The 18,759-nt window shown below is 45.8% G+C and overlaps 1 protein-coding gene and 1 long non-coding RNA gene across 3 annotated transcripts; one reads left to right on the top strand and one right to left on the bottom strand.

Moving 5' to 3' along the window:
- Positions 1–404: 404 nt before the first annotated feature.
- Positions 405–2,068, bottom strand: LOC140700611 (uncharacterized). Of its 2 annotated transcripts, none has more exons than XR_012079042.1 (3): positions 1,941–2,068; positions 947–1,066; positions 405–785 (listed from the first exon to the last, which is right to left on the bottom strand). It is a non-coding gene; the product is annotated as an uncharacterized lncRNA (long non-coding RNA). The 2 variants fall into 2 exon arrangements; XR_012079043.1 differs by lacking the exon at positions 1,941–2,068 and adding an exon at positions 1,271–1,440.
- A 126-nt stretch (positions 2,069–2,194) lies between these two features.
- On the top strand, positions 2,195–4,730 carry FOXD3 (forkhead box D3). The gene has a single exon (XM_072975768.1). It carries the CDS (start codon positions 2,662–2,664, stop codon positions 4,105–4,107), a length of 1,446 nt encoding a protein of 481 aa, XP_072831869.1. The 5' UTR covers positions 2,195–2,661; the 3' UTR covers positions 4,108–4,730.
- The last annotated feature ends 14,029 nt before the right edge of the window (positions 4,731–18,759 follow it).

Genomic DNA, 18,759 nt, shown 5'->3' with positions numbered 1-18,759 from the left:
GTGCTTGCTGGGGCTGGACAACCAAAGCTGAGCAAAAGGAAATTATGAATTTGTGAATTTAGAGGGTTTTTTTCTTGTTTTTTCGACCTTACTTCTGTAATTATTGGGTAGGGCAGTAATTATTGCAGCCGCAGCCTCCGCTGCCAGGGGGGAGGGGCAATGGGCAAGCAGCTCGCCGCTCCTGTCGGTTTCGCAGGAGGCTGTCTAGATGGTATTGTAAAAGGTTCGGAGCCTACAGGCCAAAAAGCGGTGCAGCTGCGGAAATAAACTCAGATGCTTTTTACAGTCAGGTGTAACCGGGGTATCATTTAGATACAGGAAAATCTTGTACTTTTATGGGTGTCTCAAGATGGAATAACTGCCCCCACCCTGTCCCCAGATTCACCCAGAAACATCCTGCGACGTGGGGATCCAATGTGCTAGTGTTTAATCCGGGAAATCATCTAATGAAAATTAAAGTCAATCGGTATGTGGCACTGCCTATAATGAAGCAAGTGTACGTGTATGTGTCTGCGCTTAGGAAAAAGGGAGTCGTAGGTGAGAGAGAGTACCACTGTCCGCCAGGCGGACTGGGCGAATCAGAACTACCACTGTCCGCCAGGAAATATATCAGTTTCTTGGTGTCTTCTGTAAATATTTCACTATGTCCTCTCGGACCATCTCCCATTGTGGTCCTTCCTCTGGCGAGGCCGACATTCCCCTCCTAGGCCTCAGCGGACAGACTGGGCTTGGGTTGCAGGAGCCTGCCCCACCCGGCAGGCGCTTGCGGCTCTCAAGGAGGCGGCCTAAAAATGCGGGAAGGAAAAGGCGGTGCGTCGCGAATTCACCAGGTCAGGAGCACTGTTAGGAGGTGCGAGGTCCACGCGCTCCAGCAATGCCGCGCACCCGCGGGCGGTTTGCGTTCCCCTCCACCCCATCCCAGTTAAATGCCCACAGTCTTTCCTACCATCACTGACTTTCCTTGGCATAGAAACTCGGTGTGCACTGGCCGCATCCTCGCCTGTTCCTCCACCCCTTCTGCTGCTGGTTTCTGCGGAAGTTAAATCTTGGAGGGTTTGTTTACGCCCTAAGAGGAAAGAATTCACATTAGTTAGCAGCAACTAAGAGCCTAGCCCGCTGGCGTAACCGAGGCCGCCCCCACTCCCAGGATGCTGGGCCCCGGTGCCTGAGAAGTCACAATGCCCGCTCCCCGCGTTGTTCTGCCATCCCGGCGTGGGTGCGGCGTCTAACCTAGAGGCCCGAAGCCTCTTCCCGGCCCCACTCGACTTACCCAGGCCGCTGCCAATCCCGGCTCCTTCCCCAGCACCTCATTTCCGACTTTTTCACATGCTAAGTCGTTGAACAACTCCAATCAGCTAGTTATAGCTTCCTTATTTATAGGTTCCCTCTTATTTTATGTCTTTTTTTTTCTCTCGGCAACTATTCTAATAGATTAATCGATAGCCATTTTCTGACCTTGGGGAACCCGAGCTGATGCTGTTGTGGCCGCTCAAAAAAAATATATATATATATATACACACACACACACACATATAAACACGCCCACATCGAGCAAGGAAAGCGAAGGCAGGACCCAGTGATTTGGCTTTAGGGAGGAGGAGCACCTCCCCTCAGTAGGTGTCTCCGCCGACTGGGCACTGAGGCAGGAGGGGCGTTGAAGTCTAATTAGCAAGACAGAGCCGGGGCGCAGACCTTACTCTTTAGAGCTAAAAAGAATCAAAACCAAAAAACAAAATAGAGACTACTTACTAAGTTTTTCTCTTAAGAAATACAACAAGATGGGAATCTTGTTCTACATTCTACGCCCAGTCCCTGCCAAGGGAGCTTTGGCAAAGAGGAGGAAAGGAGAGGGAGCTGGGAGGGCAGGGCAGCAGAGCCGCGGGGTCCCGCAGACGCTCTCAGGCCCACACCCTTTCTCACGCGCACCCACCCCCACTCACACCCAGAGGCTCCCTTGACCCCCGCGCGGGCTCCAGCCTAGGGTGGGGTCCTGGGGCGGGCCGGGGCACCCTCGGGCCCCGCAGGATGCTGGCGCACGGTGCCGCGCAGAGTTGCGCGTCCCTCGTCCCTTTGTTGACAATTCTCTGAACCAACTTGAGTTTGGCCGGCTCCGCGGCGGCCCTGACGTCACGCACGGTCACGTGGCCCCGCCTCCCGCTGGATCTTTAAGTAGAAAGTAATCTATCAGGCCAGTCCTTAAAACAGGACTTTCGACTACGGGGGCTTCGGCGTCCCTGTTACCCCCCTCCCCCGTTGGCCCTGCCCGTGCCCTCCCGAACTGCTAGGCGCCCGGCATCCCGCGCCAGCCTGCACCGCTCTTGGTCCCCACGACCCGTCCAGAGGCCGAGGAAGGCAGGCGAAGTGAGGGGGCGCGGCGTAGAGAAGCCAGCAGGGCCAGGAGCGGTAGCGAGCGCCTAGTACCGAGCGCCGGGGACAGCTGGAGTTTGCGGAGCGCGACCGCGGGGGGCGGACGGCAGCGCCTGCTGCGCGCGATGCCGGGCCGCCGAGTGTGAGCCAAGCCGGGAGGGCCCCGAACCACCTACGCTCCTCTCCCCTCTCCCAATCTCCCATCCCAAACCTCTCCTGAGCTCGGCGGCAGCCCCTAAAGACCCTCCTAGCGTGCCACTCCTTCCCCGCCGCCGCCACCAACCCCGAGGAGGGATGACCCTCTCCGGCGGCGGCAGCGCCAGCGACATGTCCGGCCAGACGGTGCTGACGGCCGAGGATGTGGACATCGATGTGGTGGGCGAGGGCGACGACGGGCTGGAGGAGAAGGACAGCGACGCGGGCTGCGATAGCCCCGCGGGGCCACCGGAGCTGCGACTGGACGAGGCGGACGAGGTGACGCCGGCGGCACCCCACCATGGGCAGCCTCAGCCGCCGCACCAGCAGCCCCTGGCACTACCCAAGGAGGCAGCTGGAGCCGGGGCCGGGCCAGGGGGCGAGGCGGGGTTGTCCGAAGCCGACGGCTGCAAGGGCGGCGTTAGCGGCGAGGAGGGCGGCGGGAGCGGCGGTGGGCCTGGCTCGGGCAGCGGTGCGGCGGGCGGCCTGGCCCCGAGCAAGCCCAAGAACAGTCTGGTGAAGCCGCCCTACTCTTACATCGCGCTCATCACTATGGCTATCCTGCAGAGCCCGCAGAAGAAGCTGACCCTGAGCGGCATCTGCGAGTTCATCAGTAACCGCTTCCCCTACTACCGGGAGAAGTTCCCCGCCTGGCAGAACAGCATCCGCCACAATCTCTCACTCAACGACTGCTTCGTCAAGATTCCCCGCGAACCGGGCAACCCAGGCAAGGGCAACTACTGGACCCTGGACCCGCAATCCGAGGACATGTTCGACAACGGCAGCTTCCTGCGGCGCCGGAAACGCTTCAAGCGCCACCAGCAGGAGCACCTGCGCGAGCAGACGGCGCTCATGATGCAGAGCTTCGGAGCCTACAGCCTTGCGGCGGCGGCCGGCGCCGCGGGGCCCTACGGCCGCCCCTACGGCCTGCACCCTGCGGCCGCGGCCGGCGCCTATTCTCACCCTGCTGCCGCGGCAGCCGCGGCGGCGGCCGCGGCGCTCCAGTACCCGTACGCGCTGCCGCCCGTGACACCCGTGTTGCCGCCCGCCGTGCCGCTCCTGCCCTCGGGCGAGCTTGGCCGCAAAGCGGCCGCCTTCGGCTCGCAGCTCGGCCCAGGCCTGCAGCTGCAGCTCAACAGCTTGGGCGCCGCCGCGGCCGCCGCGGGCACGGCGGGCGCTGCGGGCACCACGGCGTCGCTCATTAAGTCCGAGCCGAGTGCGCGGCCGTCGTTCAGCATCGAGAACATCATTGGTGGGGGCCCCGCGGCACCCGGGGGCTCGGCAGCGGGCGCTGGGGGCAGCGGGGTAACTGGGGGCACCGGGGGTGGCGGGGGCGGCGGCGCGGCGCAGTCCTTCCTTCGGCCGCCCGGGACCGTGCAGTCGGCGGCGCTCATGGCCACGCACCAGCCGCTCTCGCTGAGCAGGACGACGGCCACCATCGCGCCCATCCTGAGCGTGCCGCTCTCTGGACAGTTCCTGCAGCCCGCAGCCTCGGCCGCAGCAGCTGCCGCTGCCGCGGCGCAAGCCAAGTGGCCCGCTCAATAGGGACGCGCGGGTGGCCGGGATGCAGGGCCCGGCGGCGGCCTCGAGCGTCGGCTGCATTTGCAAGCTGCGCGCCCCGCCCCGGTCCTGGCCCCGGTGCCCAATCCTGGACTCTGCCTCTCCTCCATTTCCTCCCCCGAGCCCTCAGCATCGACCTTCGGCGGCCTCCACCCGATCCTGCACACCTAGGCTGGCGGAGCAAACTCACGCGCGCCTGCGGGGAATAGCTTTCCGTACAGGTAAAACCGAAAACCGAATTTTTCAAAAACGTACCCGACGGCGCCTGCTCTCAGTACCTTGGGGATGGGAGGGAAATTCTTTGTACATATTTGTAGAAAAATTATTGACTTTCCTTTTGGGGTTTTTATTTTTTTAAGAAAAAAAAACAAATTCAGTAGATTTAGAGCTCTGAACTTTCATTTTTTTTGAAGGTTCACTCTCCGCAGTTTTATGTGAGAAAAAAATGTATAGAGACGTTGGGAGATTTTAAATATAAAAAAATTTTCAAAAGGCAAAAAGTGTCATTCTATTATAAAAGTCTGTTTATATATGAATGAATATATATGGTATTCTAAATGTTATTCCATCGTGTTGTACACAGCTTTGTAAATAAATTTTTAAAAGGCTCAGCTTAGTGTTTTATTTAGGTGTCTGCAGTAAATAACAAGATTTTATCTTGTTATTTGCTTGTTATCCTTCCCAGATATTCGAGGACTTTCAAGTAATGACCTTTTAAGACTTTACTAATTCATAATTTGTGTGTAAGAAAAAAATTAATTGGAGAAAGGAAAGAATATGCCTAATTTAAATCGTATGAATATTTTCTTATAGTTTTCACATAAAATCGAGATGTGGGTGATGATCTCCTTCCTATCAATCCATTAAATCTAAATGACAAGATAGTTATGTAAAGTAAGCTGTCACTTAAAAAAATTCAACCTAATTCCAAACATCAGCACAATTTTATTTTATTTTTTTAAAATACCAGACTTTATCTTTCACAATGTAAACTTCCCAAATGAGAATTCTTGGTCATTTCAATTATCCTTTCAAAAGAATGTGAATTCCAAACATCTCCCTCATTTTAGCATTTAAAGCTTTGAGTTTTCAAAGTATTTCTTTTCATCCCTGAAGTGGGATTGGTAATAAACCCAGCTGACTTTTAAAATATATGTTACGGCACTTTAAATTTTGCAGTGGAATTGTATTTCCTATATTAACCTGATAGATACACAGTTGTTTTATTCTTTCATAAAATTTTCTATTATTTTAAAATAAGATACCTCTTTCCTATGTCAATAATCCATCCACAACATAATTTCGAATTCTGAAGGATTCCTGTAGATGCCTCCTTTTCCTCCAACCCCTAGGCTTTCCAAAGGCCAAGAAATAATGGCCTTAATACCCTTTTAAAAACAGATGCATATCACTCCTCTTTCAAAAACTTTTTTTTTTAATACCTTAGGTTAGTGTGAAATGCGAGATCACAACAGCATTGGGGAGATGTCCTTGCAAATTCTTTTTAATGTACATTTCAGCTGTTGCAACCTGAAGTATTAAGGTAGAAATGAAACATCTAGACGCGGGAAGCCGATTCCCATCACCAATAAATCCTCAAATGGCATCAATTCTAATTATTCCGTAATTAATTTAGCTGTTACAATTACTTATGTGAAATCGCTTTTTAAAACTGGAGCGGGCACTGGTACTGTCAGCTCGGCCCTTCTCGCGTGCTGTTTGCAAAACACCGCCAGTCCCTGGTGCGGGCGTCCACCTCGCCTCCCTGGTCTCGGAGATGCCTCCCGGTTGCTGATCCCAGCCTTATTTCTCTGCTTTCGGCGTGGGCTAGGGAATTGCTTTCAAAGACACTTCCTCTCTAATACCGAACCTGTTTTCCTGGTAAACAGTAAACATTATTGTGTCCTGAGTAAACATTCCTTCTGGATCAGAGTCCTAAAATAAAACAGGCTGCCGGGGGTGAGATCGTTTAACTTGATAAACAAGAACCTGATAATCAGCCGCTACTGAGAGGAGCAACAGTAACCTTCACGGAGAAGAGATTATGGACTACACAGTCTCGGGCGGGTCCCTTCTAATCTCTTTTTACAAGGAAAACTAAACGGATCTAAATTTGTTTGTGTGTTGCAGCTATAAAAGTAACAAGTTGTTTCACAGTTGTGTCTGGCTAATCGGTTTTTACACAAACAGCAAATGGTACATGATTTGTGCAAACACATAGAGGTTATTTCTAAATTTAGCTGACACCCCTGGGAAAAGGGAAAGGCAGGGCTTCTTGAATTCACTTTTAGCCTCAAGAAGCTGCTGATCCAAGGCTTCTAAATGACATTGGATAACAGGAGCCTCATTCCATCCCTGATCCTTTGTTACTTATAAAATTACTCGCTCATATTTCCGCGCATAGCAGCAATACCGGCCGAGCCTGCACCCGCGGCGTGACACTCGGCCACAAGCTGCCGCTTGAGATCCGCAGGGCTTTTTTCCCGTTACATTAGGCGGCGGGGTGTAGAGGAGAGATCTGCCGGCAACTTTCCTCCCAGACACTTTATCAACCTTGACATAGAGCCTGGAGATGGTCCCCTTCCTTTATTTCTTGGAGCATAAGAGACTCTTAGACCCAGACCCTAAACCGACCAATGGCTGTTTAAAGTCCTGGCAGGTGTCAGGGAGATAGGCCTGGCCGTACCCACTCTGAAAAGCTCTTTTTGGTTTAAGCTTGTTAAACCACGAAGGCTTAGAGCAGAAGGGGATAATGCAAATATCATATATAATAAACGCAAGCACTTGGAGGAGGGAGGGCTTGAAACCCACATTTGATATGACCGAACGCGGGCACTAGCGAGAAAGGCATGAAATCCCCCTCTTACATTGAGATTTAAAGGCAACACGACTGATATCCGCTTTTTATTTCACTTAGGCAGATTTATTTGTAATAAAGAGAGGAAGCAGGTTATTTTTTATGGGGATGATTTTAGCTATCGGCTACACACGAATTTAAACTGGTTTCCACTTCCTCCTGCACTCATTTCTAGAAACTCCATCCAGTTCCAAGGCTTGTGGCCCCTAGAGTATCCCTTGGATGAAGTCCCTGAGTAGGGCCCCGGTACTCAGTCTCTCGGAGAAAGGAGGGTGGATCCGGAGGTCCAGGAAAATGCGTGCGAAGACTAGAGCAAAATACAGGCACCGGCTGTGTAGGACTCTTGCTGCAATGGCGGACGTGGCCTGTAGGGGGCGGCGAGCAGATGGAAAACTTCCCCGTTTGTCTCTGAGGGTCCAGTCCCAACCCTCTGAGACCTCTCATTCCCTCACAGGCTCCAAGCACCCTTTCTGTTCTCATCCTCCCTGACTGGGACACCCAGCTCGAATCTCGGAAAAGCTGTTTTCTCCGGCCTCTGTCTTGGAAAGGACAGAGTCCTGAGGGGAGTTTGCCCTAAAGATTGGGAAGCAGTAAAGTTTAGTGATGAGGAAACATAGACTTGGAAGCAATTAAGAGTTATATTTGAGGTTATTTATTTTATGTGGCTTATACGAAGAGTCTTGGCAGTGAGGGACCATGAAAGGCTGGTGTGTGTGTCTGTGTGTGGGCACATTTTAACTAACATGGATTCCTTGAAGAAATGTCCTGAAAAGAATGTGCTCTGAAAGAAAGTCAGTTCCAGAGCCATGTGTCCGTTATACTCCACCTGTGTCTGTGATGGTGGCATAATTAGTGGATGAGCTCCTGTCTAGGAGGTGGCATAGGGAGGTTGGAAAAGTGTTTTCAGAGTGCCCAGGTTGAGTCAAGGGGGAGAAGGGGGGCGGTTGTGTGAATGTCTATTTCAAGGGAAGGGATGACAGGAAGCAGTGGAACGAGAGAGGCCTTCCAGAAGGGGAGGGCGTCCCAGTCTAGGAACAGGCATTTCCTGACTGTGACCTTGCACAAACTGCTTGGTTTCTTTGAGCCTCTCCATTCCCTTGCCTCCACAACGAGAACTGAGGAGTCTACCTGTCACTTGGACTTGCAGGGTTAGGTGAGTTGGTGCCAGCGAAATATGTTGTATAAACTGTAAAGACCTAAGGGGATTTAAGGAGTTTGTTTGTTAATGGCTTCTGGAAAGACAAACAGCTCTGTTTCGAACACCTGCAGTGTTTGGCTTGGTTTTGAACAACTAGATTTTAGGTGTGAAAGATGAATTTTTCTATGAGGGATTGCATAGCCTATTCTAGCCCCCTGCTATCTGAAAGGATGGAGCAAAACAGGCTGGTCAGAAAGGGCTTTTTAAAAGGTGGTGTCTCCTCCAGGTCTTGAGTCCTTCGATTCGCCCTGGGCCTGAGGAGAAGCCCATAATGCCCACCTACTCTCAGCCTGCAACCCCAGCTCCAGAGGCCTGGTACATTTCTTTTGGTTAAGCGGTCTACTTTGCTGTTTGCCCCTTTGCTTTCATTGTCCGAGGCAAGTGGGGAAACCTGAGCCCTACGCTGACAGACGCCCATTAGCGCAATACGCAGCCAACGGGGCGAATTAAAGGTAACCAGATCCCAAACCCGTGTAAAAGACCACCCTCCCTTTGCCTCACTCGAACAGTTGGCAGAATTACACCCAGAGCCAACTTCTCTCTTAACCATCACCATCCCCTTCCCCTTACCCTCTTAGGAATGTACAAGCATTCCTTGCTCCCCGAAGGCCGGCCAGCCAACCAAGGAAGAGCGGGTTCGGAGAGCAAACTTTGAACTGCTACAAAATCAGCCAAGGAGTCGTAGAAAGCATCATCTTATTTTTATTTCCCGAGGGGTGTCTTATATCCTAATTTTTCAAAATAAGGATTAAATTAGTCACCTCCCTTAGGTTTTACTATAAAACTCGTACCAAAAACCCTCCTGCTTCAGATAATTTTGTGCTTATGCACACAGCTCCATCCTGTCAGTGGCTAGGTGGGGAGGAAGAGGGAACACCGTCATTCCCTTGTTTGAGTCCTCCGGGACTGAATTTTGGAGGCATCTTAAGAAAAAACAGCCCTACAGAGCACCCGCTCCCTCTCTCCACCCTGGCGCTGAAAGTTCCGTGACTTCCCCAGGGTCACTCAGCAGCCCAAGTTGTAAGCTATGGAAACACTCAGCGGAGGAAAAACTGTTCTCTACCCAGGAAGGATGTCCTACTTGAGGAAAGGAAGAAAGCGATTAGTGGGACAAGGAAGGCTGGGAAGAGTGGAGAGAAGAAAAAGACAAACGCAGAGAAATACTAGGACTAGTGGGACTCAGCTCGCGGAAGGCCAAGACCTAGACCCTGGGCAGCCGGGCGGCCCCGGGCGCCCGCTGCGCCGCGACCCGCCCGCGCCGTGCCGCTCGCCCAGCGCTGGGCCGTTCTGCGGGGACCGACGGCTCGATCCCCTTCTTGCCTCGTAATTTAGGAGGGGAAGAAAGGAGGCTGGAATTCCAGGCCCGTGGCTACCCTCACCTCAAGAGGTCAGAGGCCCAGCCTCATCGCTCTGGTGTCGGGAGTCGGTCCCCACGGGTGTCCCCACCCCCTCCCACGCCGGGTCCACCTTTGCTCCAGCCTGCGGGACTCCAGCTCCCCCTGCCTGGAGGGAGGGAAGGAAGGGAGAAGAGAATTGATTAGGGAAGAAACCCATCCGTAAAAGACACGCGCTCCCGCAGCGCCCCACTGGCTCGCGACCGGAACAAATCTCCGCGGTGTGAACCCCGGCGGCCGAGACGCCCCAACCTGGGATCCCTGGGGAACCAGGGACAGCTGTATTAGGTTTTGGTTAAGCCACAGCCCTGGAGGTCTTAAGAAGTGTCGTGAGAACTCCGGAGACAAGGCCAGGGTGGGGGACGGACGACAGTGCCCCCCGAGTCGGGCCTGTGCGTCCGGTGGCCAACGCGTGGCAGGAAGTCTCCTCTCCGCCGTCCCTAGCCCGCCGCTCCCGCTTCAACGGACTGGGCATTTGGAATGCTCATCTCTGGGATCCGGCGACAAGAGCTGCGGTGCCCGTCTTACCGGAGAGGGGAGCTTTGGTTCTTTTTCGCCCTCCATCCCGTCCACCCTCTCATCTCGACAGATGGTAAGCGAGACTCAGTTTTCTCCAAAGGATCAACCACACATTTTGTCCGTTACCCTTTTCGGCAAGGGGCGCATGCCCAGGATCGTAGCGAGTTAGCAACCCCAAACCTTAAATTTTCTCTTTGCTCTGAAGCTCCACCCGGGAGAAAACGCCTCCTCCGGGAAGCCCTCCTGAGCCTCCTAGCTCAGGTTAGTTGTGCCTTCTTGGAGCCCAGGGTGCCAACCAATGAACCATTGCCAACGATACCCTGTGAGTTCCTACTGTCTAACATTGCTGAGCACAAAAGGCACGATCAAAAATATTTGGCTAATAAGAGACAAACTAGGACCATGGGAGTGGGGATGAGGACTCTTAAAGGCTGTTAATTGATCAAATGGGGCCTTTCTCGAGTTGGGGGGACTGTTTCTTCCCATTCCTTTCCTTCAGTCCTCTTTTTTTTTTTAAATAATAAATGCTTTTTATAAACATCATGTTAATTTTTTAAATGAAGGAATTTAAAAAGCATTTATTAGAGATCTAAAAAGTGTAACATATGTCAACGTTCATAATATAGTTGGATTTTCTGGAATATTTTTTCTGCCATTGTGAAATTAGTTGAAAATTCCTTGACCTAGCCTAAAATACCAGCAGACAGTTCCCACCTCCAGCCTAATGAGTACCGTGGGGGTTTTCAGCCAACCTCTGCTTCTGTTCTCCCAGTAGAAGAATCACTACCTCACAAAACGTCCATTGCACTTAGGGGCATCTCTTTCTCTTAGAGTGTCTTTCTTTCATAAAACTCTTTTATTTCCTTAGTAAAGTATAGAGAATTTCAGAGTAATTTGCTTAGATTTCAATATTAAAGATGATCGTGTTGTTACTCATTGGGATTCTTTATCTTGAAGCACAAAGAATCCACTGTGGTTTGGCCTCTATATTAAGACTACTGTTTGTGGAGAAAACTGAGCAAAAGCTAAAGCTTTGAGAAAGTATCAGGATTCTGTATTCAGTAAACATGTTCCAGGGCTTTCCATGGGCCTTGCTCTGAGACCTACTTGCAGAGCCCTGGTTATTTACCACCTCCTCTAGGGTTGGGTTCAGACTATACTGGTAGTAAAAGTTTTGTGGATGGTTGTTAGACTCTTAAGTTCTTTTTTTTTTTAACCAGATTTAAAAAAAAAAAAAAGCATTTTTAGAAAGTTAAATCATTTAATTTCTCTTTCATTGTTGTAAACATTGGCATAAAAATTAATCTCTTAACTGTCAGTTATCCAAACCATTAACCATATGAAACTAGGACCTTAGATGGCTTCCCTAAATAATATATAGATTCTACTATTTAATACAGAGAAGAAAGAAAATCCCAGATTATTTGGCCATTGCCCTCCAATTGGGATCAAGATGATGTGCTATTTAGTATTATACACATTATGCATTTTTTTGCAAATATATATCTAGTTTATGTGGTTCCTATTGATTTAGTCTTTTTTTTTATTATTGAAGTATGGTTGATTTACTGATTTAGTCTGTATATAGCCCAGTTAGCTTCTTTCTTTCCCATTGTTACAGATTATACCAGTAAGCCATCTCTCAAATTCTACCATCTTGCAAATGTAAATGTTGGTTACAAGAGCAAGGTGGTATCAAGATCAGCACAAATTAATCACAACCACTGTGAAACATCTGCTTTATTGATGGTACTTCAACAGCATCACCTTTCCACATACATCAGGAATTATGACTTTATGATAAAGTCGCTCTTGCTGCTGGAGGGAATCGAGTACAAAAGTTAATAGATTGGATTAAAAGAGAAGACTAATTCTTAGTCCTAGCCCTGACATTGAACTTGGAAGTATCTGATAGACTCTGTATTTGCCCATATAAAGACCACTATCTCTTCTTATTATAGAATATTGGCTTTATTCCCTGTGCTGTACAATATATCCTTGTAGCATATTTTATACATGATAGTTTGTACCTCTTAATCCCCTACCCCGATGTTGCCCCTCTCCCCTTTCCTCTCCCCACTGGTAACCATTAATTTGTTCTCTGTATCTGTGAGTCTTTTTCTTTTTTGTTATATTCACTAGTTTATTGTATTTTTTTAGATTTCACGTAAAGGTGATATCATACAGTATTTGTCTTTCTCTGTAAAGACCACTCTTATAAATTTAGCTGAGAGAAAAAAAGAGAGGAAAGAGAGGAATTATAGTATCATAGCTATCATTTCAACAGCCAACAGATCTTTTTGAGTGACTGTTTAAAAATGCAGAAATTTTTTTAAACCTTAATTTCACTTTGTCTTGATTTAAGATATCTGTTATTCCAAGATATCTGTGATTCAAACCTCTAGCAGTTTGATGACTCCTTCACTCTGATACTGATAGTGTATATTGTATTTCAGGGGAGGGGACTGAATCACCCCCCTACTACCAAACTTGGAGCCCCATGAATAAAGTAAAGAAGCCCCACATGAGGCTATGAGCGAATCCACCCTCCACTTTGGGAGCCATCATTCTAGTATAGTACATTCAATATATTGTGTGTGTGTGTGTGTGTGTGTGTGTGTGTGTGTGTATACACTTAATGGGCTACTTTCACTATTGCTTTTAAATATTCTTATATAAATGAGATGAAATGTGAGAAAAAACTTTATTAAATTAGAAGAGCTAAAAACTTACTGTGTAAGAGATAGCTATACTGCATTTTCAATCTTGATTCCTTTACTAGGAAGGGTTTGAGACGCAGAATGATGTTCTGGGAAGAGCATGGGCTTTGGATCTGATAGTCAACCAAATCCTGGCTCTGCCATTTCTGAAATGTGATTTTGATCGAAGCTATTTGGTCTCTCTGAATCTCAGTTTTCTTATCTATGAGATGGGGACTGTAGTATGAAGATTTACTGTGGTATTTGGAGTACTCAGAAATGGTGACTATTACTACTTTACAGTTTTGCTGATTTTTATAGTGGTCATGTTTTTATTAGGTTACCTTTATTTTTTTCTCTGATATTATGAACCCATAGTTGTTACACTTGATATTTTTAAATGATGTTGCTGATACCACTATCCCTTCCATCTGCTTGAGCTACGTATCATTTTTGTGTTCTCACAACTTAACAAATGTGAAACAATTTACTCTGTAGTGCCACTTGGTAAATCACTTTTTCACTTTCAAAGTATTTTTCAATCTTGTGGATGAGAGGTCTTGACAATAGTCATTAAAGATATGATAGCACTTTCACAAGAGCAAGGACATGTGCCTTATGTCTTTGCTGAAGTCTGATCTAGGTGTATTCATTTGAACATTTTCCTAGATGTACACTAAGATTTCATTATAAGAAGTTACTGTCTGCCAAGATTGTATCTGATCAGGCAAATACCTAATTCCTAGCTTGTAAAGACTACCTCAGTTACACTATCTGGTTAATGGGAGGATGTGATGTTGTACAGTTAAAGAAAGATGGAATAGAAGTCAGCCAGTTGGGTTTTGCTGCCTTGTGATTTTAGCTGAGCCACTTGAAACTGTAAACCTCAGATTATGATAATCTAAACATTAGAAATCTGTTTTGCTTAAATTAAACCAAACATCACTTTAAAAGTGTGAGAAAGAGAGAGAAACACAAAGAAAAAGAGACAAAAGAGAGAACAAAAAAAAAAAACCATTTAAATGTGAAGCTGCCATGAATTCCATTCAGTGGGCGTGGGGTACAGGGAAATGAAGCAAGGGAGGCATGAAGTTGCTGGTTCCAGTTAGTCTCTGTTCCTTTATGCATTTGACACTGTATCTTGCTACAGAAAATAGGATGGGCTCTCAATGTTTATATATACTGCCCTTATATTTTGTACCACATGGCCTCCAAATGCAAGCCATCTCTTATATCTAGAGTTCAACTGAAGAGGCATCAACCTGTTCCATCAACAATGGAGGAAATGCTGACAATTAGGATTAAGGGAGATGATATGCTTGTATATTATAAGGGCAAACTTAAGGGATTTTGTGACTAATTTTTATTATATTTGATTTTTTTAACCTTACATGTTACTTTAGAATCTAGTTCTTGCACAAAATGCAATTTCCATTGTAATATCTGCCTTAGCAGGGTTGTTCTGGGAATCAAATGAAATAATATATGTTAAAGTGCTTTGCAAAATTCATGGTGCTATAAAATGTAAAATGTTTCTCTCCTCTGGACAAGACTTGGCCAGGAATCCACTTAAATGGTTCTATCCTGTGTTTTCACACAGAGAGTGAGTTGTGGCTGAGTACAGAACAATAGCACAGCAGTGATAACAAAGATACAAGTGAAGAAGATCAATTGACCACTTACCACATGCCAGGAAATGTGTTTAGTGCTTCCAGTGGATTATCCCAATTAGACACTGCTTTGGGAGGAGTTTTTTCTCTTAGATTTCTATCTTTCCAGGTTCTCCTTAGGGTACCTCAATTTCAAATAATGTATACACTTTCTGGGAAGCCTCCAAATGACTCGCACACAGGCACGCGTGTGTGTAGCCAGTTTGTTTCCTTCTTATACCGCTGAATTTAGTAACTAAGAAGTGCTAAGTCAGAAAATACATATTTCCTACTCAATACGTTTCCGTGAGGAGGAATTTTTACTTGAGGACATGAGCCTTTGCCTCTTACTCCCTCCTCTTCTGAGGGAGGGAGGATGATTTATCTGATTGGCGAGTTTAGAAGAAGGAACCAGGCATTTGTGGATCAGCCACTTGTGCACATTTTGGACTTTCCTGCTCGCAGAGAGGATGCATTCTGGTTTTCAGCCTCTGCCATGCCATGCCCTTAGGAAAACATGCTCTGTACTTGTGGTTGAGCTCTGCAGCTGTTCAGGGCAGCCTATGACTGGGTAGGTAAGTCTGACTAGTTGAGCAACTATAAGCAAGTCCATCTGGTTGAATATTATTTAATTCAGCTTTCATTAGAAATAAAGCTAACATTTCTTATCTCTGACTCCTGTGTCTACTTCTCAATTCATTCTAAATTTAGATAAGAAAGAGAAGGGTTATCAATTAACTACTTAAAACTCTAACAAGAGACAATATAAGGGAGTGAGCAGTTAAAAGCCTAAGTGTGGAAATGAGATTGCCTAATTTCAAATTCTGGCTCCATTACCTTTCAGCTGTGTTACCTTGTGCAAGTTACTTAAACTCTCTGTGCCTTAGTTACCCTGTCTGTAAAATGTGGGCAATAATACTACCTACCCTTGTAGAATTGGTGAGAGGATTAAATAAGTTAATACATATAAAGTATTTAGAATAGTTCTGGGTATACAATAAGCATTCAACAAATGTTAGCTTTTCTTATTATTATATTAATATTAATAGCCCAAAGATACAATCTGAATATTTGCAAATAATTTGCATTCAGAGTCTCACTTCCTTTCTTAAAATATGTTGGTTCACTAACTCTCATCTCAGGGACTTTCTGCTGGTTAAGTCTCTGTGCTAAACATAGTAATTTAGTCTTTTTTTCCTCCCTTTTTCTCTACTTGCCACAATCTGTAGAAATGGGGCTCAGAGTGACATTTCTTAGAGACACTTAAAAAAAATTTTTTTTATTGAGTTATAGTCAGTTTACAAGGTTGTGTCAATTTCTGGTGTACAGCACAATTCTCCAATCATACATGAACATACATATATTCATTTTCATATTCTTTTTCACCATGAGCTACTTTTTTTTTTTTTTTCCTTAGGGACACTTTTAGACTACTTTGATGAGGTCTTCAGACTAGTCCACTGTGCTGGCTCTTATTTCAGAGCCCCTTTGCCTATTCTATACAGTTGAGCAATTAAATAAGTGCTGTCACATGCAATGTGATGCTGCATAGAGCAGAATTTTTTTTTAAAGACAGAAGCACCTGAATGGCTCTTCTCAGGATGCAGATATGCTGGAGTAATATTTGGGGAGAATATTCAACATTTTGTCCTGGAAAAGTTCAAACATACAGAAAAATTGAAACATTTTCAACATTTGCAACAAAGACCTATATACTCACCATTCTACCATTAACATTTTAATATACTTGCTCTATCATGTAATTGATCCAGCCATTCATCCTTTGATCCATCCATCATTCCATCTTACTTTTCTGATGCAGTTCAAAGTAGAGTGTTGCAGTAATATTCTGAAATGCTAACTTTTAATTCTTCCCTTAGAATTTCCTACAACTCGGTTTCCTCTCAGGTGCAGAAGCAGGGTGGCATAGAGATCAGACTGAAGCTTGACAGCCTGAGCTTGAAATTCAGCCCTGCTATTTACCAGCCATGTGACCATGTAACCTTACTGCTACTAGTGTCTTTATCTGTAACTACAGGATAATAAAGGTACCTACGTACCTCATGAAGCTGTTGTGAGAACACATGTCAGGTGCTTACAACAGTGCTTGGCCAGCAAACAATTGTAGAGTACAACTTGGGTTAGACAATGTGTACAGTTAGTTCTCACTTAATTCTCTTTCATTTTGGGACCACCCAAACCCCATGAGGCAGTACCATTATTATTAAAAAATTTTTGTATATTATCTACTGTTATTTGTTATAGCAGAAATTCAAAGAGAAAAAAGTGTCTGCTTAGTTTTTGAGTTTTAAAACAGACATTTTGAAGTTGATGGCAAAAAAGAAGGCTTTGAAAGGAACTGGGCTCCTTGCCTATCAAAAGCCAAAGTACTCGGGAGAAAATGTTCATGTTGTTAACAATTGATTTTGGAACAACAGATAAAGACTCTCAGCTAGCCAAGTTATGTAAAGTTTCCTAGCCTTGGAGAAGAGAGAGGAGAAGCAACCAGGGAGAAACTGGTAACTATAAACAGGACCTTCCCCAAGCCAGACTGATTCCCCAAGTTGGAGTAAATGCCCCTGTGGATGAATCTGGGGATTTGAAAGCAGAGAACTGTGCTTCCTGTGAATACTTTCTGGACTCTTATGCTGTAATCTTTTTTTTTTTTCCTTAACCCCATCCCTCTCTCCAGTTCAAACTAGGACATCACTGCCTCAGAAGAAGGAAACCATAAGAAACAAAATGTTGGATTTTTGGCTTTTGAGCACCAAAACCCAACGATATGGCAAAGTAAAACAAAACAAAACAAAAAACGTGCTTGGATGAGTACAGTTGTTTCTGGTTCTAGAGGAGATACACATTTTCTGGACTAGAAGAGAACTCAGGGACAGTCCCAGGCAGACAGGGACAGTTGGTAACCCTAGTTTCAGGTGGGGAGTGGGTCTTCTGTTTCCAATTATATTTGATATTTATAAAACGAATTACAAATGTCCTGGACTGGAAGAGAGGGACAGTTTTAGGCAAACTGGGACAGTTGGTCATCCAAATTGGGGGTGTGATCTTCTGTTTCCAATTATAGTTGATATTTACAAAAAAAATTAAGTGTTGTTAGGGTACACTGAGGACTCTAATTCAATATTCTACTAACAAAGGCAAGACTTGGCTCTATTTCAGTGGTCCCATTATATAGGACATAAGTAGATAGATAGAACTCCCCAAATTTTTAGGAGGGATGTTTTATTCCTGCATTACTGACTTCCATCGGCTATAATTTTCAATTACTTCTATTTTTGCTTTTTAATTTAGAATTATAGTTTTAAGCACTTTATATGAATAAGCTATACAAAAATAATTCACACATACTATTCTCCAATTGTTTTTGTATAACCATATTTATTTAAAACAAAAAAAAACTAGAAATGACTATAAAAAGTACAAGTTATGTGGAAATGTAGCTAAGAGCACAGGCTTACAGCCAGACTATTTGGGTTGGAATCCTAGCCTTGCCTCTTACTAGCTGTGTGATATCAGACAGGTTCTATTTCTTCATCTGCAAACTGGGAATTGAAATAGTTTCTACCTAATAAGGTGGTGTGAGGGTGAATTTAGTCAATGCACGTAAGGTGCTTGAAGCAGTGCTTGGCACATAGGAGGCACTCAAGGATTGTTAGTTGATTTGCAAGTTCTTTTATCCTATTGATGAAAGCTTAAGGGTGTATTTATAGCTCATTGGCTTTACAATTAAGACTTTACCACAACAAGTTTATACTGTATAGCACAGGAAATTATATTCAATATCTTATAGTAACTTATGGTGAAAAAGAATATGAAAATGATTATATGTATGTTCCTATATGACTGAAGCATTGTGCTGTACACCAGAAATTGACACATCATTGTAAACTGACTGTATTTCAATAAAAATTTTTAAAAATACAAAGGACAAAAAAAAAAAGACTTTACCAAGAGTTGAGAAGTCAGATGAAAGTGTTTTCTGAGATGACACACTGTTTTTTCCCTAACTTTTAATGGGACTGTGCTATGGACTGCATTGTGTCCCATTCAACATTCATATGTTGAAGTCCTAACCCTCCACAGAAATGTATTTGGAGACAAGGTCTTTGGGAGATAAAGTTAAATGAGGTCATAAGGATAGGGAAACAGTCACCACAGTTTTCTTCCCAACTTCTGCTCTACACAAAAGTGCCTGATGGAGCAAATGATGAAGTAGGAAGTAGGCCTGACTTCTCAGCCCAGCCCTGCCCCTCGTACGTAACTGAATGACTCCGTGCAAGTTTTCTAGCCTCTTCATGCCTCACTT

The sequence above is a fragment of the Vicugna pacos genome, chromosome 13, assembly GCF_048564905.1.
Source record: "Vicugna pacos chromosome 13, VicPac4, whole genome shotgun sequence".
Taxonomy (NCBI): Eukaryota; Metazoa; Chordata; class Mammalia; order Artiodactyla; family Camelidae; genus Vicugna; species Vicugna pacos.
This window is presented reverse-complemented; position numbering and strand designations above follow the sequence as displayed.

Excerpts from the sequence above, each read along its gene's own strand:
- FOXD3 (XM_072975768.1), top strand. The coding sequence starts at position 2,662 with ATGACCCTCTCCGGCGGCGGCAGCGCCAGCGACATGTCCGGCCAGACG.